General features: G+C 43.7%; 1 protein-coding gene across 3 annotated transcripts in view; it reads left to right on the top strand.

Annotated features, from left to right (window-relative positions):
* Nucleotides 1–19,962, top strand: part of SLC38A9 (solute carrier family 38 member 9) — a 101,994-nt gene that overhangs the window by 1,067 nt on the left and 80,965 nt on the right. For all 3 annotated transcript variants that reach the window (XR_517789.5, XM_002714039.6, XM_089312796.1), the window contains exon 2: nt 13,313–13,456. Coding sequence is in view for 2 of the 3 variants with exons in the window: in XM_002714039.6 (XP_002714085.1) it covers nt 13,347–13,456 (110 nt within the window). In the remaining variant the exon portion in view is untranslated. The remainder of the gene's footprint in view (nt 1–13,312; nt 13,457–19,962) is intronic.

The following is a 19,962-nucleotide window of genomic DNA, read 5'->3' as shown; positions in this document are numbered from 1 at the left end:
TTCGTCTTAAGATGAAAGGTTGGGGAGCCGACAATGTGGCGCAGCGGGTTGAAGCCCTGGCCTGAAGCGCCAGCATCCCATATAAGCCGGTTCTAGTCCCCAGCTGGTCCTCTTGCGATTCAGCCCTTTGCTAGGGCCCGGGAAAGCAGTAGAAGATGGCCCAAGTCCTTGGGCTCCTGCACCCACGTGGGTGACCCAGAAGAAGCTCCTGGCTCCTGGCTTCAGATCAGCACAGCTCTGGCCCTTGCGCTATCTGGGGAGTGAACCAGCGGATGGAAGACCTTTCTCTCTGTCTCTACTTCTCTCTGTAACTCTGTCTTTCAAATAAATAAAATAAATCTTAAAAAAAAAAAAAAGATGAAAAGTTGGTAGCAGAGATATGGTTTCTTTGCTTCTAAGAAAATAGTTTACCTTCCCTTCCCTAACTTAAGCCCATGAGAAGAAGTAGTCTTAGATTTCTCGTCACAATCTTAAATACTTGTACCTGTCAGTTGTACACATGAAAATATGCTGTTGGTGTTTTGTAGTATGATAAATATTAAGGGTATACAGCATAGGGGTATGGAAGTACCAACTTGAGTTACAAAGTAAAATAATAACTTTATGGTATATTTTTAAAGATTTATTTTTATTTAATTATTTGAAAGAGTTACAGAGAAGGAAAGTCAGAGAGGGAGAGAAGGGGAGAGGGAGAGAGAGAGAGAGAGTCTTTCACCACTGGTTCTCTCCAAATGGCCGCAATGACCAGAGCTGGGCCAATCTGAAGCCAGAAGCCAGGAGCTTCTTCCGAGTCTCCCACGTGGTTGTGGGGACCCAAGCGCTTGGGCTATCTTCCACTGCTTTCCCAGGTGCATTAGCTGGGAGCTGGATTGGAAGTGGAGCAGCCAGGGCTCAATCCGGCACCCATATGGGATGCTGGCACCACAGGCAGCAGTTTTACTTGCTATGCCACAGCACTGGCTCCAATTTTATGATATTTTAAAAGTACATGTGGACATGAAAGTTTAAGAAATCATTAAAAGGTTAATTCTTTTAAAGATTTATTTATTTGAGCATCAGAATTACAAAGAGAAGGAGAGGAGAGACAAAGAAATCTTCCATCTGCTGGTTCATTTCTCAGGTGACCATAATGGCCAGAGCTGGGCCAGGCTGAAGCCTGGAGCCAGCAGCTTTTTCCTGGTTGCCCACATGGAAGACAGAGGAGTCTCAAAGCAATTTGGCCCTCTTCTGCTGCTTTTCCTAGACTTTTAGCAGGGCGCTGGGTTGGAAGTGGAGCAGCTGGCATACAAACCTGTACCCATATGGAATGTTGGCATTGCAAGTGGCAGCTTTACCAACTCTGCCACAACACCAGCCCTAAGAGGTTAATTTTTACCAAGCCTGCATTTTATAATGTGCTGAAATCTCAGTTCTTTGCTAGTGTTCTTTCTTTCCTAATACCTGAGCATAACTTGAGAGTGGTTAGTGTTCCTAGGGCGGGAAGAGAGGTTCTTCGCTTTGATGGGTGATATCTTTATTAGACCACATTGTCCTCCAGTACTGTCAAATTCAACATGCTTTGAAGCATTTATTGATAAGGTTAGAAGCATGTTCCAACTATCACATCTGAATTAGGGCATTATAGCTCCTGGTGGCTGACCTAAGTAAATGAGTCATAAAGAGGAAGTTTAGATAAGTTTGTTATCCTGGACTTTATAGTAGTTACAGATTTACATAGGAGAAAATAATATATACATGACTTAAGGTTTCCACCAGACTGTCTTTAGGAGTGGTTCCATTTACTTTTATATTGGCATACTACAGAGTTGGATCAACTATGACCGAATTTGACCTGCTGATGGATTTATTATCTTTCTGTAAAGTTTTATTGGAACACAGCTGTATGTACTTTTTTTGTTGCCTTTTATGCTAAAAGACAGAGTTGAGTAATTGTACAGACTGTATGACTTGAAAAGCCTAAAATATTTACTACTATCTGGCCCTTTACAGACAAAGATTTATTGATCTCTAGTAAACTGAATATAAACATAGTATCTGAAACTCTGTAACACATGCTGACATACTAGTAATACTAGTTTTTAGCCTCTGGGAAAGAACATAAAAATGCTTGTATGGTGGTTCTGTAGTCACATTTGTTTGGGCACAAGCCAGTATATTCTACTGATGCTAGTCTTTTAGCATTGACACTGTTGAGTTGTTTTTGCAAAGAAGTGTGATAGGAAGTTTCTGAGGTTAGTATGGAAAGGGATAACCTCTTTGAGGTATCCTGATAATCACAATACCTTTTTAAAATGTCATATAGCCTCCTTTGGTTTCTCTCTGTGTCCTTTTATGGAGATAAGCGCTTGAGTATAGATACCAACATTTTAAATAAAATGATAATACCAAGGAAGTCGGTTAAACTGTTGGATTTCCTGTTGGGACCAGTCTGTCTTTGTGCTTCTGCAACAAAATACATGAGACTGGGCAACCTATAAACAACTACAGTGTACTTCTCTGCAAAGTAGAGGATGCCATCAGGTTCAGTGCTTGATGAGGACCAGCATGGCACCTTATTGCTTTGGTCTCACATGGTGGAAGGGACAAAAAGACAGTCTTAATTCCTTCCAGCACTTTTAGAATGTTGCTAATCCCATTGATGACTTATTCATTACCCAAAGGCCTCATCTCTCTATTTTTTTGAAAGACTGACTTATTCAAAAGAGTTATAGAGAGAGGGAGAGGTCTTCCATCCACTGATTCATTCCCCAGATGGCCACAACACCCTGAGCAGAGCCAATGTGAAGCAAGGAGCCAGGAGATTCTTCTGGGTCTCCCATGTGGGTGTGCAGGGGCCCAAGGTCTTGGGCCATCTTCTGCTGCTTTCCCAGGCACGTTAGCAAGGAGCTGGATTCGAAGAGGAGCAGCCAGGACTCAAACCAGCATCCATATGGAATGCTGGTGCTGTAGGCTGGGGTTTTAACCCCTTGTACCATAGCGCTGGCCCCAGCCTCATCTCTTAACATTGGTGATCAAGTTTCATTATGTGAATTTTGGAGGGGACACAAACCATGGCAAGACTCCATACTAAAACCAATCTTAAAGTAAACAGATGGAGATTCAGTATTCAGTGACTTTGACTTAATAGTATTGCAGCTAACTTTTTCTTTTAAAGCTCAGAGATTGAATGAAATACTAGAAGTGAATATGTCTGGTTATGTCATGTTGCAAATTTAGTTCCCACCAAGTTATATCAGTGTTATGCCTATGGCAAACTGATACTGTTTAGGTATTTAGCAATTTAACTAATCCTTATATACTATTCTGTTATCATCTATGTAATACTCATATTAGCTGTGAAATTCTTACTTACCTCTCAACCTAACTTATCAAACTTCAGAATATCATACTTCCAGTCATCAAGGTATTCCAAAAGGCATTTTATTGGTTTTGAAACAATATTCTTGGTGAATTTGAAGGTCAGACTAATTGACAAACTGAGGCAGTTGAAAATTATGTTTCCTTACGTTTATATATGTTTATTTGATACCATTTTTATCAAACCATATTTATATATGTTTCTTCATATTTACTTGAGTATTATTAAACCTTTGAAAGGTGCTGGGGACTTCAGACTTCTCATTTTTGGCTTGTTATTTATTAAAAAAGATTTATTTATTTGAAAGGCAGGTACAGAAAGGGAGAACGAGACAGATTGAGAGATCTTCTATCTACTGTTTCACTCCCCAGATGCCCACAATGGGCTGTTCTGGGCCAAGCCAAACCAGGAACCAGGAGCTTCATCTGGATCTCCCTCGTGGGTGGCAGGGACCCGAACACTTGGTCCATCCTCCACTGCTTTCCCAGGCCATTAGCAAGGCACTGGACTGGAAGTGGAGCAGCTAGGACTTGAACCATTGCACATATGGGATGCTGGCATCACAGGCCGTGACCTTACCCGCTGTGCCACAATGCCAGTCCTGTGGTTTATTATTGTAAATCACTGAGGTATCAGTTTTCTGCTTGTTTCAATAAATAGTTCACTTTACTATGCCCAAAATTTCAGATTTGCTTAGAACCAATACACATGTGATTAAACTGAAAATTTTATTATAATTCCTAAATGGCCCTAACATTTTCCTCAGGTTTGATTATCAGTTTTTAATAAACCTGACTGAAGGGCCAGCACTGTGGCATAGTGGGTTAAGCCGCTGTCCACAGTGCTGGCATCCCATGTTGGTGCCAGTTCAAGTCCTTAGCTGCTCCACTTCCAATCCAGCTCTTTGTTAGTGTGCCTGGGATTCATCTGAGCTAGTTTGCTTTAAGAAAAATAAGTTCATTGAGTTTAACTTGTCCAAACAGCCAGGCATGCTCTTTCCTTCATCCTGGTCCCAGCTGTTTTAAAGAGCTTAACACCACTTGCTATCATAGATAGTTACTTTTTTATTTGTAAATATAGACAGGGAAGATCTGATATTCAGAGGTTGCTTTTCTCTTCCAAATAGCCTTTTTTTTTTTTTTAAAGATTTATTTATTTATTTGAAAGTGAGAGTTACACAGAGAGAAGAGAGGCGGAGAGAGAGAGAGAGAGGTCTCCCATCCGATGGTTCACTCTCCAATTGGCTGCATTGGCCAGCACTGTGCCGATCTGAAGCCAAGAGCTTCCTCCAAGGTCCCCCACGCAGGTGCAGGGGCCCAAGGACTTGGGCCATCTTCTACTGCCTTCCTAGGCCACAGCAGAGAGCCGGATAGGAAGTGGAGCAGCCGGGACTCGAACTGGCGCCCACATGGGATGCTGACGCTTCAAGGCCAGGGCATTAACCCGCTGTGCCACAGCACGAGCCCCCCGAATAGCCTTTCAAATGCCCACAGGGCCCCTGGGCTTGACTGGCCCAACACCAGGAGTTGGGAACTCAGTTCAGTTCTCCCACATGCGTGCAGGAGTCCAATTACTTGTGCCATCACCGCTGCCTTCCAGGGTCCATGTTAGCAGGAAGCTAGAGTCAGGAGTGAGCCTGGTATCAAATCCAGGCTCTCCGATTTGGGATATGATGTGCTAACCTGTGTCTTAACTGGCAGGCCATAGGTCTACCCCTTAACTCTTTAAGACAGACATAACAGTTTAATGTAAATAACTTTCAGAATCAAAATGACCTGGTTCCAGTAACAGCTATAGTTTTATTAGCTAAGTGATTTAGAACAAGTTTCTTACCTGAGCTTCAGTTTCTTCTTTTTCTTTTTGGTAATATGAAAGTAGTATCTATTTCCCAAATTCTAAGGATTAATTGAAATTAAATAGTAACATATAAGACATTAGTTCAGTCATAAGTATGTAATAAGTAAATGTTAGTTTCATCTCCTACTGCCTTTTTGTTGATGTGTCTTTTTTTCTAAGTTTTCCTCCAAAATGACACTAAATTCACTTTGTTAGAAACGAATTCTTCCTGTTTAGCACTATTCCATTTGTGACAGTTCAGTTTAACAAAGTCGCTCTTTTTATTTTTCTTACCATACTCAGTTTACTCCCTTTAAAGCAGAGGCATGTTGATATGTCAGCTGATTTTATTTAGGCCACTGAGGTAAGCCAATACACAATTTTTCTATTTGCTTTTTAAAAGCCAAATGCATAATAAAATGTTATGTTTATTGAGCATTCTCTGCTTGTCTGCCACATTATATGCATTATCTCACTTAAATTTTTTTTAAAGATTTATTTATTTATTTGAAAGACAGAGAGAGAGAGAGAGAGAGAGAGAGAGAGAGAGAGAGAGTCAGTCTTCCATCCACTGGTTCACTCCCCAAATGGCTGCAGTGGCCAGAGTTGTGCTGATCCAAAGCCAGAAGCCAGGAGCTTCTTCCAGGTCTCCCATGTGGGTGCGGAGGCCCAAGGACTTGGGCCATCTTCTACTCCTTTCCCAGGCCATAGCAGAGAGCTGGATCGGAAGAGGAGTAGCTGGGATTCAAACCAGTGCCCATATGGGATGCTGGCACTTTAGGCAGAGGCTTTACCCGCTATGCCACAGTGCCAGTCCCCCTCCCCCCTTTTTCAAGATTTGTTTTTGAAAGGTAGAGTGACACAGAGGGAAAGAGAGCTTCCATTTGCTGGTTCATTCCCCAAATAGCCACAATGGCTGGGGCTGGGTCTAGCCAAAGCCAGGAACCAGGAACTCCATCCAGGTTGCAACCTTCTGCTGCTCTTTTCCAGGCATGTTAGGGAGCTGGCTCAGAAGCAAAGCAACTGGAATTTGAACCATTGCTCTGGGAATACCAGTATTGCAACTTGTGACTTAATCCACTCTGCCACAACACTGGTTCCTCATTTAAATCTTAAACCCTGGGGCCAGCGTTGTGGCATAGCAGGTAAAGCCGCTACCTGAGAAGCCAGAATCCCATTTGGGCACTGGTTTGTCTCTTGGCTGCTCCACTTCCAATCAAGCTTCCTGCTAATGGCATGGGAAAAGCAATGGAAAATGGCCCAAGTGTTCGGGCCTCTGTACTCAGGTGAGAAACCCAGATGAAGCTCTTGGAGTTACAGCCACCTGGGTAGTTAACCAATGGATGGAAGCTCTGTGTGTGTGTGTCCCTCTTTCTCTCTCTCTCTGTAACTATTTCAAAAATAAATAGATAATCTTTAAGAAGTAAAAAATAAATCTTTTTTTTAAAGATTTATTTATTTGAAAGGCAGAGGAAGAGAGATCTTCCATGTGCTGGTTCGCTGCCAAAATGGCTGCAAAGGCTGGAGCTGGGGCAATCTGAAGCCAGGAGCCAGGAGCCAGGAGCTTCTTCCATGTCTCCCACATGAGTGCAAGGGCCCAAGTGCTTAGGCTATCTTCTACAGCTTTCCCAGGCACATTAGCAGGGAGCTGGATCGAAGTGGAGCAGCCAGGACTCAAACCAGTGCCCATATGGGATGCTGGCACTGTACGCAGTGGCTTTACCTGCTATACCACAGTGCCAGCCCCCCAAAATAAATCATTACCCTGCAGGACTACTACTTTTATTATCCCTCAAACTAGTGAATCTTAGAGAAATTGAGTAAGTAGCCCAAAGTCGCAGTTAGTACATGGCAGAGCCAAGATGCAAATCCAGCCAGTCTTAACACCTGACTTATCAACCACCACACTCTCCAGTTTTTTTTTATAAAAGGCATTTTTGATGCTTATACCTTCATGCTATTTTCTTTCTTTTTTTTAATATTTACTTACAGGTAGAGTTACAGAGGCAGAGGAGAGAGAAGTCTTCCATCCTCTGATTCACTCTCCAAATGGCTGCAACAGCTGGAGGTGGGCTGATCCAAAGCCAGGAGCCAGTAGCTCAAATTTATACTAATTGCTGGCCCTAGTTTCTAAATTAGCTTAGTAATAGATAAGTGCAAGATTTATTCTTTTGGGCCGGCGTCGCGGCTCACTAGGCTAATCCTCCGCCTAGCGGCGCCGGCACACCGGGTTCTAGTCCCGGTCTGGGCGCCGGATTCTGTCCCGGTTGCCCCTCTTCCAGGCCAGCTCTCTGCTGTGGCCAAGGAGTGCAGTGGAGGATGGCCCAGGTGCTTGGGCCCTGCACCCCGTGGGAGACCAGGAAAAGCACCTGGCTCCTGCCATCAGATCAGCGCGGTGCGCCGGCCGCAGCACGCCGGCCGCGGCGGCCATTGGAGGGTGAACCAACGGCAAAGGAAGGCCTTTCTCTCTGTCTCTCTCTCTCTCACTGTCCACTCTGCCTGTCAAAATAAATAAATAAATAAATAAATAAGATTTATTCTTTTGAGTTTAGAAAGTTTAGCTGGTTCGGCCAGTGCCGCGGCTCACTAGGCTAATCCTCCGCCTTGCAGCGCCGGCACACCGGGTTCTAGTCCCAGTCGGGGCGCCGGATTCTGTCCCGGTTGCCCCTCTTCCAGGCCAGCTCTCTGCTGTGGCCAGGGAGTGCAGTGGAGGATGGCCCAAGTGCTTGGGCCCTGCACCCCATGGGAGACCAGGAAAAGCACCTGGCTCCTGGCTCCTGCCATTGGATCAGCGCAGTGCACCGGCCGCAGCGCGCTGGCCACAACGGCCATTGGAGGGTGAACCAACGGCAAAGGAAGACCTTTCTCTCTGTCTCTCTCTCTCACTGTCCACTCTGCCTGTCAAAAATATATATAAAAAAAAAGAAAGTTTAGCTGGTTCTTGAAAACATGGATTCATATAATTTATATATTCAAATGTGGAGCATAATAATATTCTTGAATATAAAATATATATTGTTCAATGGTAGTTATTACTAGAAAGCAGATTAAGATGGGCAACTGTGATATGTTAATTTCATTAAAACAGTTTTGAAGTGAAAAAAAGCTTAATCATTCTGTTCTTTTGTGCACATAATAAAACAAGCAATTCAGTGGACTCTTTCAGTCTTAAATTTTGAAACTAAAAGATAGGATCACTCAAGATTACTTTAACCCACTAATTTATGAAATTAAGACTGACAGTTTTGTTATTTTCTTAATTTGACTATCTTGAAAAATAATTTTTTATTATAACAAGTAAAAACATCTATATAAAAATAACAGGAGTCCAGCACTGTGGCACAGCACGTTGAAGTCCCAGCCTGCAGGGCTGGCATCCAATATGGGCGCTGCTTTGGGTCTTGGCTGCTCCACTTCCAATCCACCTGCCTGCTAATGCAGCTGGGAAAGCATTAGAGGATGGCCCAAGGCGTTGGGCCTCTGCAACCACGTGGGAAACCCTGAAGAAGCTCCTGGCTCCTGGCTTTGGATCAGCTCAGTTCCAGCCTTTGCAGCCATTTGGGCAGTGAGCCTGTGGATAGAAGACCTCTCTCTCCCTCTCCCCCTCTCCCTCTCTCTCCCTCTCTTTCCCTCTCTCTCCCTCTCTCTCCCCCTCTCCCTCTCTCTCTCTCCCTCTCTCCCTCTCTCTGTAATTCTGTCTTTAAAATAGATAAAATGAAAATCTTTTAAAAAAATACACTTAAAGGTTGAGCTGGCCATAGCACAGGTCATCCTCTGGTTTACTCCCCAAATGCCCTCATCAGTTGAGACTGGGCCAAGGCTAAAGTTAGGAACCAGGAACTCAATCCAGGTCTCCCATGTTGGTGGCAAGAATCCAGTCAATGCCTCTCAGGGTCTGGGTTAGCAGGAAACTAGAGTTAGTAAGCTGAGCCGGGCACCAAATCCAGGTACCCTGATACAGGATGTGAACATCCCAGTCAACATCTTAACCACTAAGTAAATGCCTGGTGGAAAATTATTTCAAAATCTATAACTTCATATGTATAAGCATTTAGAACCATGCCAAACACTACTAAAGTCCATTATTTAAGAGTCTGCTATTATTGTGAATGTAATGAAGCTAAACTTAATGAAATAAGCTTAATGAAACTTAAACTGTGAGGAGGAAATATACAGAGTTGCTAAGAAATGCTAGTGAAAAATTTTACTATTGATAGGTAGGAAAACCATTTTTGCTCTTAAATCTCCAGGAACTGATTTAAAAACACCTTCAGAAAGAACTGCTAGAGCATTCATTTGTTTGAATTCTATACAGTAGTTAATTTGGGATACAGACTATTACAGTTCTATTATATAGAGTGTGGCTGGGACTGGTGCTGTGGCATAGCGGGTAAGGCCACTGCCTGCAGTGCTAGCATCCCATATGGGTGCGGGTTTGAGCCTTGGCTTCTCCACTTCCAATCCAGCTCCCTGCTATGGCCTGGTAAAGCAGTCAGACATGGCCCAAGTGCTTGGGCCTCTGCACCTATGTGGGAGACCTGGAAGAAGCTCCTGGCTCCTGGCTTCAGATTGGCCCAGCTCCAGCCATTGTGGCTATTTGGAGAGTGAACCAAAGGATGGAAGATCTTTTTGTTTCTCCTTCTATCTATCTGTAACTGTACCTCTCAAATAAAAATAAATAAAAATCTTAAGAAAAAAAAAAAACTTAGATGTACCACGGAAGATTAAATTGAGGGGAAAATAAAGCAAATGACCATGTAACCAAAATCAAGTTGCAGAAATAGAATATCGCCATCATGGCTGGCACCGCGGCTCCCTAGGCTAATCCTTTGCCTGCAGTGCCAGCACCCCAGGTTCTAGTCCCAGTTGGGGCGCCGGACTCTGTCCCTGAAGCTCCTCTTCTAGTCCAGCTCTCTGCTGTGGCCCAGGAGTGCAGTGGAGGATGGCCCAGGTCCTTGGGCCCTGCACCCACATGGGAGACCAGGAGGAAGCACCTGGCTCCTGGCTTCGGATTGGCATAGCGTGCCAGCCGTAATGCGCATGCCGTAGCGGCCACTTGGGGGGTGAACCAACAGAAAAAGGAAGACCTTTCTCTCTGTCTCTCTCTCTCTCACTCTAACTCTGCCTATAAAAAAAAAAAAAAAGAATATCGTCATCACCAGATAAGACCCTCTCCTGTCCTTCCCCATCACAGCGTCTTATTTTCCCCCCTTGAGTAGAGTTTCTTAGCCTCAAAACTATTCACATTTTGCACTGGATACCTCTTTGTAGTAGGAGGCTGCCCCATGCCTTGTAGTATGGTTAGCAGCATTAATGATCTCTACCTACTGGGGACCAGTAGCACTTCCCCCAGTTGTAACAACTTGCTGGGTGAGGCCAAATTCCTTATTACCTGCCTCTACAACTCTTTTATTTGCTGTGCAGAAAGTAAACTGTAAAGAGATGAGAGTGGAAGCAAGGAACTCCATTAGATATCTGTTGTGATCTTGGTAAGAAATGATGGTCAACAAGTGTCTGGTAATAACAATAGATAGAATTAAAAAGGAGAAAATGATCCAACACAGGAAGCAGTCTGCACAGCCAACTTGTAGAACGACAAATGCCCTAAACAGCAGTCTGACCTCAGAATCAGCCCTTAAGGCAATCAGATCTGGCTGAAAAGCCCATGAGAGCATTACAGGCATGGAAAGCCAAGACACTGTGGCATAAAATGTTCTACATGAAGGATTTCTGTGAGTGAGATGTCAGTGGAAAGAAGAGGCCATCAAAGAAGGATATACTTTGCTCTGAAAGGAGGAGGGAACTTCTACTTTGCTTATGGTTCTGTGTAAATACTGACGGAGTTTGTGGAGTCAGAAGGCTTCCATAGCCTTGGCAGCTCCTGTCAAGAGCCTTGGATGATCACTGATGTCATAAATAACAGTCTTGATTATTAAATCAAAAACAGGAGGCACTGTGCACCTATTCCCCATGTAGGACCTCTGTCCTTAATGAGTTATACTATGAGAATTAACTGCAAAACTTATCTTCAAACAGTACTTTATGCTGTGTGTGTGTGTACAAATTATTGAAATCTTTAGTATAGAGTTGGTCTTCTGTATATAAAGTTAATTAAAAATGAATCTTAATGAAGAATGGGACAGGAGAAGGGAGTAGGAGATGGTAGAGGAGTTGGGGTAGGAAGGTGGGTATAGGGGGAAGAACCACTATATTCCCAAAGCTGTACCTGTGAAATTTGTATTCATTAAATAAAAGCTTTCTAAAAAGAAAGAAAGAAAGGAAGAAAGGAAGAAAGGAAGGAAGGAAGGAAGGAAGGAAGAAAGAAAGAAAGGAAGAAAGGAAGAAAGGAAGAAAGGAAGAAAGAAAGAAGGAAAGAAATGGTGGTCAGATTCAGATTATGAATGTATTTAAAGGAAAAGCCAGTAAGATTTCCTAGTGAGTTGAATGTACACTGTGAGAAAAAGAAGTCTTGGGTGATTCCAAGAATTGTGGCCTCAGCAGTTAAAAGAATAGAGATTCTGTCAACTGAAATCAGATAAGTAATGGGGAGGGTAGTTTTGGGGGGGGGAGAAAAATTTTGGACATGTTAGGTCTGAGATGTCCATATATCTACGTAAAGATATTGAATAAGCAGATGTGCGAGTCTGAAATTTAAGAGAAATTTAGGCTAGAAATATTACTGTGAAAGTTGTCCTTGTCTACATCAGTAGAATTTTCCACAATGATGGAAATGTTTTATATCAACACTGTCTACTGTTGTAGCCATTCGCCACATATGGCTGTTGAGTACTTAAAATGCAGCTAGTGTGACTGAGGTACTAATTTTAGATTTTTAATTAATTTAAGTGGTTGCAAGTGGCCACTAGCTATTGTATTTGATAGCACAAATGATAGTTTTAAAACCATGAGGGGGGCCAGCGCTGTGGCATAGCAGGTAAAGCCACCACCTACAGTCCTAGCATCCCATATGGGTGCCGGTTTGAGTCCTGGATGCTCCACTTCCCATCCAGCGCTCTGCTATGGCCTGGGAAAGCAGTGGAAGATGGCCCAAGTCCTTGGGCCCCTGCACCTGTGTGGAAGAGCCAGGAGCTCCTGGCTCCTGGGTTCAGATCAGCCCAGCTCCGGCCATTGTGGCCATGTGAGAAGAGAACCATCAGATGGAAGGCCTCTCTCTATCTCCCTGCCTCTGCCTCTCTGTAACTCTGCCTTTCAAATAAATAAATAAATCTTAAAAATAAAAAGGCTATGAGGCATGAGGCTAGGGGCCAGCACTGTGGCATAGCAGGTAAAACTGCCACCTGCTGTACTAGCATCACATGGGTGCCAGTCCCAGTCCCAGCTGCTCTACTTCCAATCCAGCTCCCTGCTAATGTGCCTGAGAAAGCAGTGAAGGATGGCCCAAGTCCTGGGGCCCCTGCACCCACGAGGGAGACTGGGAAGAACCTCCTGGCTCCTAGCTTCAGATCTGCCCAGCTGTGGCTGTTGCAACCATTTGGAGAGTGAACCAGGAGAAGGAGGGACCAATAGAGAGAAAACCTGGAGGCCTAATGAATCGGCTTATCAAGAAAGAGAATGAGTCTTTTTGGCTAGTATTCCTGACAGGTCAAGTAAGTTAAAGACAGAAACCCGCAGATTACCAGAGTGAAGGCCACGGGGTGATCTAACAAGAGTGGCTTCTGTATAGTGGTGGGGAAGGTGGCCTGGTTAGTGTAGGTACAGAAAGGTTTTTTTTAAAAAAAAAAAAAAAAAAAACTTATTTATTTGAAAGGAAGAGTTACAGAGAAGGAGGGAGGGAGAGAGAAAGAGAAAGAGATCTTCTATCTGCTGGTTCTCTCCCCAAATGGCTGCAGTGGCCAGGCAAGAGCCAGGCCAAAACCAGGAGATTGGAACTCCATCTGGGTCTCCCACGTAGGTAGCAGAGGCCCAGGTACTCACATCATTTTCTACTGCTTTCCCAGCACATTGGCAGGGAGCTGGATCAGAAGTAGAATAGCTGGATCTCTGACCAGTGCTCATAAGGGATGCTGGCAGTGTTGTGACACAGTGGGTTATTTTACTTACGAATAGCAACATGTTTTAGAATTAAACTGAATTGTTTGTCTTTTCTGATTTATGTAGGACTAAATTCCTCAGTGCCTAGCAGCTAAGAAACATGGCAAATATGGCTGGTGATTCCAGTCATCTCATCTCAGAGGTAGACCCTGAACTGCATCCTGGACCTATGAATATCCAATTTGATTCTTCAGATCTGAGGTCCAAAAGGTAAGTGTTTAAAATAAAGCACTTATTTTGTAATTATGGTTTTTAATGACTGAAACAGAACTAACTGTAACCAAGCATGTGTAGACTGGCTTATAAAGTATCCAGTTTCCTACAGGATTTGCATTTGTGTATGTGGGGGTGGGGGTGGGGAGCTGCTGAGGAGAAAGAGGAATTCTATTTCCTAATTTTTACTTTTTTTTTTTTTTTAAGTAAACTCGGCATCTCTAGTGGTGGTAGGAGTGAAGTAAGTTTTACCAAGTTGGCCGGCGCCGCAGCTCACTAGGCTAATCCTCCGCCTTGCGGCGCCAGCACACCGGGTTCTAGTCCCGGTTGGGGCGCTGGATTCTGTCCAGGTTGCCCCTCTTCCAGGCCAGCTCTCTGCTGTGGCCAGGGAGTGCAGTGGAGGATGGCCCAAGTGCTTGGGCCCTGCACCCCAGGGGAGACCAGGAGAAGCACCTGGCTCCTGGCTTCAGATCAGCGCGGTGCGCCGGCCGTAGCGCGCAGGCCGCGGCGGCCATTGGAGGGTGAACCAATGGCAAAAAGGAAGACCTTTCTCTCTGTCTCTCTCTCTCTCACTGTCCACTCTGCCTGTCAAAAAGAAAAAAAAAAAGTGTTACCAAGTAAGATGCACTCATGCAATTTGTTTGGCAACTATGTATTAATTACCTGCTCTGTTCAGGATAATGGGCTAGGTGCTGGAGATAGAACAATAAAAATAGTAGGAATACTCTGTACTTCATTAAGCAGAATAGTTTAAGGTAATTTAAGTTTAAATTTTATTTCACTCTATAGCTGGAAATCCAAAAGAATCCCTTGAGAAATTACAAATAGTAAGAGAATTCAATAAAGTGGCTACTTACAAAATAGGTCAAGATAGTTTTCCAGTGAGGAAATATATTTGAAGAAAAAATACCTAGAAATAGTCTAGAGTGTGCAAAATCTAGTTGAGAGAAACTTTAAAATGCTTGAGGAACAAAAGTAAGTTCTATAGCATTTTTCATCAAATCTGAGTTGCTAATGATTATAAATTACATTTTTTAGAAATGTGTCAGAAAAACTGCTAGTACCTCTGCTGCAATAATCTCTTAAGACTTAGAATTTTTGTATTGCATTTATTGAAAGAATTCTTGAACTTACTTGATTTTTACCACTAATCTTTTGTGCAATCATAAAATGGAAATATAAACAAATGAATTATGATATAACTAATGTCACCTACAGAATCTGGTTCTTCTCATTTGCTTTTGCACTTTGAGCCATCAAAATAGGTGCTCTCCCCCACCCCCACCCCGAATTGTCCTTTGTGCCAGTAAGAGCACTGATGGTATAGCATTTCAGCATTTTCTTCCAGGTCCAGTTCTGATGCCTGCACTTTGCTGGTCTTACCAGAAGGTGTCACAAAAGGTTTTCTAACAGCATGATTCGTATTTCTTCCTCAAATGGTCCTTAAAGGGGTTGACTGAGATGAATAGGTCTTTCGGTTACCTGTCCTGCCTCCAGGAACAACTAGCATCGTACTGGGCCTTGGCTGACGGTGATGAGGGTGTTAGGGATTGTGAGATGCAGCCTTACTCAGAGATGTTAGAATATGTACAATAGAATCAGTAAAGTATGATGTGATGAAAAAGCATGTTCTGCTCTCTGTGGGAGTAGTCTAAAATAAAGATCTTGTGGTCTTTAAATTTTAATCCATAAATTTAATGTGATTCCCCCAGAAAAGACCTGTAGGCATTTCCAAAGTTTGTATGAATCAGCAATTTCACAATTAAGTGTTAATCACAGTGCCAAATGATACATTTTTGAGGTTAATACAAGTGGGGTATTTTTTTTGTTTTTTTTTTTTTTTGACAGGCAGAGTTAGACAGTGAGAGAGAGAGACAGAGACAGAGAGAAAGGTCTTCCTTTTTCCGTTGGTTCACCACCCAAGTCGCTGCTATGGCCAATGCATTGCAGCCAGTGCACTGTGCCGATCCGAAGCCAGGAGCCAGGTGCTTCCTCCTGGTCTCCCACACGGGTGCAGGACCCAAGGACCTGGGCCATCCACTGCACTCCCGGGCCACAGCAGAGAGCTGGACTGGAAGAGGAGCAACCGGAACAGAATCTGGCGCCCCGACCGGGACTAGACCCCGGTGTGCCGGCGGCGCTGCAGGCGGAGGATTAGCTTAGTAAGCCGCGGCACCAGCTCGCAGTATTTTTTATAATAGCAAAGATTGAAAGCAACCAAAATGTCTTTTCTTACAGGATTGGGTAAATAAATTATGGCACATTCAACCAATAGAATATTTTTCATCTATTAAAAAGGAGATAGCTTTATTACATATCAAAATTGGAACAAATTTTCAGTTTACTTAATTGAAAAAAGTGAAGTGCAGAGCAATATGTGTAGTGTGCCACTATTTGGGTAACAGTAAGTCAATATATTACATATAATTCCATATATATTAATGAAGTCTGTGGAAATCAATAGAAAACTAAGAGTGGTTGTCTCTTAAAGAGGAACTGAGTACTTAGGTAGAACAGTGTGGCAGAATCTGTTTAGTAAACATTCAACAATTATTCAACAATCCCCTCCTATTTCTTTTTTTTTTTTTTTTTTTTAAAGATTTATTTCTTTATTTGAAAGGCAGAGATACAGGGTGGGTGGGGGGAGGGTGAGGAGCGAGATCTTTCATCTGCTGTTTCACTCCCCAAATGGCTACAACAGCTGAGGCTCGGCCAGGCCAAAGCCAGGAGCTTCCTCTGGGTCTCCCATATGGATGCAGGGCCCAAGGACTTGAACCATCTTCCTCTGCTTTCCCAGGCACATTAGCAGGGAGCTGGATTGGGAGTGGAGCAGCTGGCACAAAAACTGGTATCCACTGGGGATACTGGCACTGCAGGCCGTGGCTTAACCTTCTACACCACAGCACCAGCCCTCTGAAACCTCTAAATTCTATGATAAATAATTGACCACTGTGACAATAGAACATAGGTCAGTAAAGCATATTCCATTACAGTAAGTTGTCGGGAGTTCAACAGTTCTCTGAAAATTTAACTGAGTAGATTAAATGTAAATATGTTTTCTATAATGAAACTTGTCAAAATGCAAAGAAATCAGCTATTTACAGTCATGGCATAAGTACCTAGGTAAGCATATTTTAAAGAAGATTTATTTTATAGGTTCTTACTTCCACATGCTGATTTGCTTGTGACAAAACTGATGAGAAAAAAGTATACCTTTAAATATTGTTGTTTATGTTAAAATATGGATTACTAAGGTCAATGTTTAGCGTAGCGCTTAAGATACTGGTTGAGATGCCTGTGTCTCATCAGAGTACCTGGGTTCGTCTCCTAGCTTCACCCACAATTCCAGCTTCCTGCTAAGGTACACCCTGGGAAGCAGCAGGGCATGGCTCGAATGGTTGGGTCCCTGCCATCCATGTGGGAATCCTAGGTTAAGTTCCTGACTCTCAGCTTCAGCTAGCCCAGACTTGGAAGACATTTGGGGAGTGAACCAGCAGTTGGGGGTTGTCTGCCTGGCTGTCTGCCTATCTGTCTGTCTGTCTGTCTCTCTGCCGCTCAAATAATAAAATAAGGGAAGGGCATTATGGCACAGTGGGTTAAGTCACAGCTTGGGGTGCCTGCATCCCATAAAGAAGTGCCTGGGATCAAGTCCCAGCTCTGCTTCTGATCCAGCTTCCTACTAATGTGAACCCTAGGAGGCAGCAGGTAACAGCCAAATGCTTAGGTTCCTGCCGTTCACTTGAGAGACCAGGCCTGGCTTCTGGCTTCATCCTGGTCCAGCCCCAGCTATTAAGGGCATTTAGGGGTGAACCAGCAGATGGAAGGGCTCTCTATCTCTCCCTCTTCCTCTGCCTTTCCTATAAATAAATAAAACTTTTAAAAATATAAAATAAACATGATATATGAATGATTTTGCTTTCATATATGTAAATAAAACTCAGGCACACTGAAGGGAAAGTGTCTTTCATGAAAAGAACCAGTTTAGACAACTATTTCCAAAACTTCAGTCATTTTAGAGGGTCCTTAATGACTTTAGTAATATATCAGTACCACTGTGTAACAGAATTGTTTACTTTTTAAGGTTGAGGCTAATGACATGCTTTAATATACGTTGCAATAAATACTAACTAGTCACCATAATTTGTGCTACCTAAAATTGTCTTCCATATCACTCCACTTTGGGAAGCTGTCTTTTCAAAGTATAAAAAGCAACATTTTATTCTTTCAGATTGCTTACACCCAGTTTAGCTTGTGGTTTCTATCTCTTCCACTAGGTGGCGATCAAAATCATGTATTCATTCAAATACAAGAATTTTTTTTAAAAAGATTTATTTATTTATTTGAAAGGCAGTCACAGAGAGGCAGAGGCAGAGAGCGAGAGGTCTTCCATCTGCTAGTTGACTCCCCAAATGGTCACAATGGCTGGAACTGAGCTGAGCCCAAGCCAGGAGCCAGGGGCTTCCTCCGGGTCTCCCACGTGGGTGCAGGGGCCCAAGGACTTGGGCCATCGTCTGCTGCTCTCCCAGGCCATAGCAGAGAGCTGGATTAGAAGTGAACATCCAGGACTCGAACTGGTGCCCACATGGGATGCCAGCGCCTCAGGCGTCAGCTTTACCTGGTACGCCATAGCACTGGCCCCCAAATACAAGAATTTTAAAGATAGTCTGCTTGACCTGGTTATCATTTTGGTAGAATCGGGCATAACTAAGCTGGAGAAGGGAGCTTGTCTTATGAGAGGATACACAGCATAGCATTTTGGATCATCATGTTTTGTGCTGCACACCTCCCAGAAGCTACCCCATCAGCTTTTCATCTGGGTTGGGGCCGGAGTGAGTTACATGGGTAGAGACAAAAAGGACAGAAAAGTTTACAATCTCCTGGATTGTCTTTGATATATCTGTTGGCAACTGCCAGTCTAAAAGATGGTTGTCCTGCTTTTCCCAGACTTTCTGGTAACCACAGATAGAGCTGGTGGAATTCAGGATTGCTTCACGTTCTGCTGCTGCCCCGAAACTGTGCTCTCAGAGGAACTGATGGTTCCAGCCAGCGTGCAACCGGATTGTGAAAGAATTCATTTGTTTTTGGGATTTCCCCTTTCTTTTCATTCTTCCTCTGCCTCTGTTTTCTCTTCTACTTTTCCCAGGGCCTAGGGCTTTCATAACCTTCTGTGTGCCCACTGCTGCCCAGGACAGGAACTCAGTCAGGCTTAACCCCCAGGGAATGCTTTGTAAACCATTCTTTGCTTCTGCCCTTGTTCATCGGTGTTTATCTGCCCTACTCCTGAGAACTGTGTTACCAGCTCAATGTTAGAACAGAAGAAAACCTGATGTGTCGGAGTTCTAGTTAGTTACCTACCTGTGGGCGTTTACTTTGTAAGATGGAGAATCCTGGAAGTAGAAAATCCTAACCTTGAGGTTCAGAATGATGCTTCTAATAATGTTTCAAGTGTTCTAATAAAGCAGAGAATAGAGGTATTTTAAAAAGAAGCAGCTTTCCTAGTGCTCTTTGGAATACTAGATATGCTATATCGCCTTTTTTTTTTTTTTAGTTATTCTTTTTAAAGATTTATTTTGTTTATGTAAAAGGCAGAATAACGGAGAAAGAGGGAGAGAGAAAGAGGGGGGTGGGGGGAGCTTCCATCTGCTGTTTACTCCCCAAGTGGCTGCATCAACCATTTCTGGGCCAGGCTGAAGCCAGGAGCCTCAAGCCAGAAACTCCATCCAGGTCTCCAACGTGGGTGACAGGAGTCCAAGTGGTTCATCATCCACCCCCATCCCAGGCACATTAGCAGGAAGCTCAGTCGGAAGCGGAGCAGCTAGGACTCACACCAGGGCCCCAGTGTAGGCTGCCGGCATAGCCTGCTGTGCCACAACACTGGAGCACGTTGTTTCTCAGAACATCTGCTGGTCTGCACACTGGTGTGTTGGCTATTTTACTGTCACTGTAGAGTAGCCTGAATGGACTCTTTGGTAATTATGGTCTCAGGAGAAAGGGGGGAAAGGAGGTTTACGAAGGCAGAGTGAGGAGTTCATGTATTAATGGATAAGGGTAGATCCTGGCTGAGTGACAGTGATAGGGAGTCACTATTTAAGCTTGAGGGTCTCATATTTGTATTAACCTGCACAAATGGTAGAAAAGTGGATATATATATATATATATATAATTTATTTTTATTTATTTCAAAGGCAGGGTTACAGAGAGACCTTCCATCCACAGGTTCACTCTCCAGATGGCTGCAATGGCCAGGGCTGCGCCAGGCTGAAGCCAGGAGCCCAGAACTTCTTCTGGGTCTTCCACATGGGTGCAGGAAGCCCGAACACTTGGGCCATCTTCCACTGCTTTCACAGGCTCATTTAGCAGGGAACTGGATCGGAGTGGAGCATCCTGGTCTTGAAGCAGCACCCATATGGGATGCTGGCGTCATAGGCAGTGGCTTATCTCGCTATGCCACAACACTGGCACCGTAAGTTTTATCTTGAGGAAGTTGCCATATGTGTTGAATA

This window comes from Oryctolagus cuniculus, chromosome 14 (genome assembly GCF_051225735.1).
Source record: "Oryctolagus cuniculus isolate XC-2025 breed Fujian yellow rabbit chromosome 14, ASM5122573v1, whole genome shotgun sequence".
Lineage (NCBI taxonomy): Eukaryota > Metazoa > Chordata > Mammalia > Lagomorpha > Leporidae > Oryctolagus > Oryctolagus cuniculus.
Note: the sequence above shows the minus strand (reverse complement) of the source record. Positions and strands in the feature narration are given on the sequence as shown.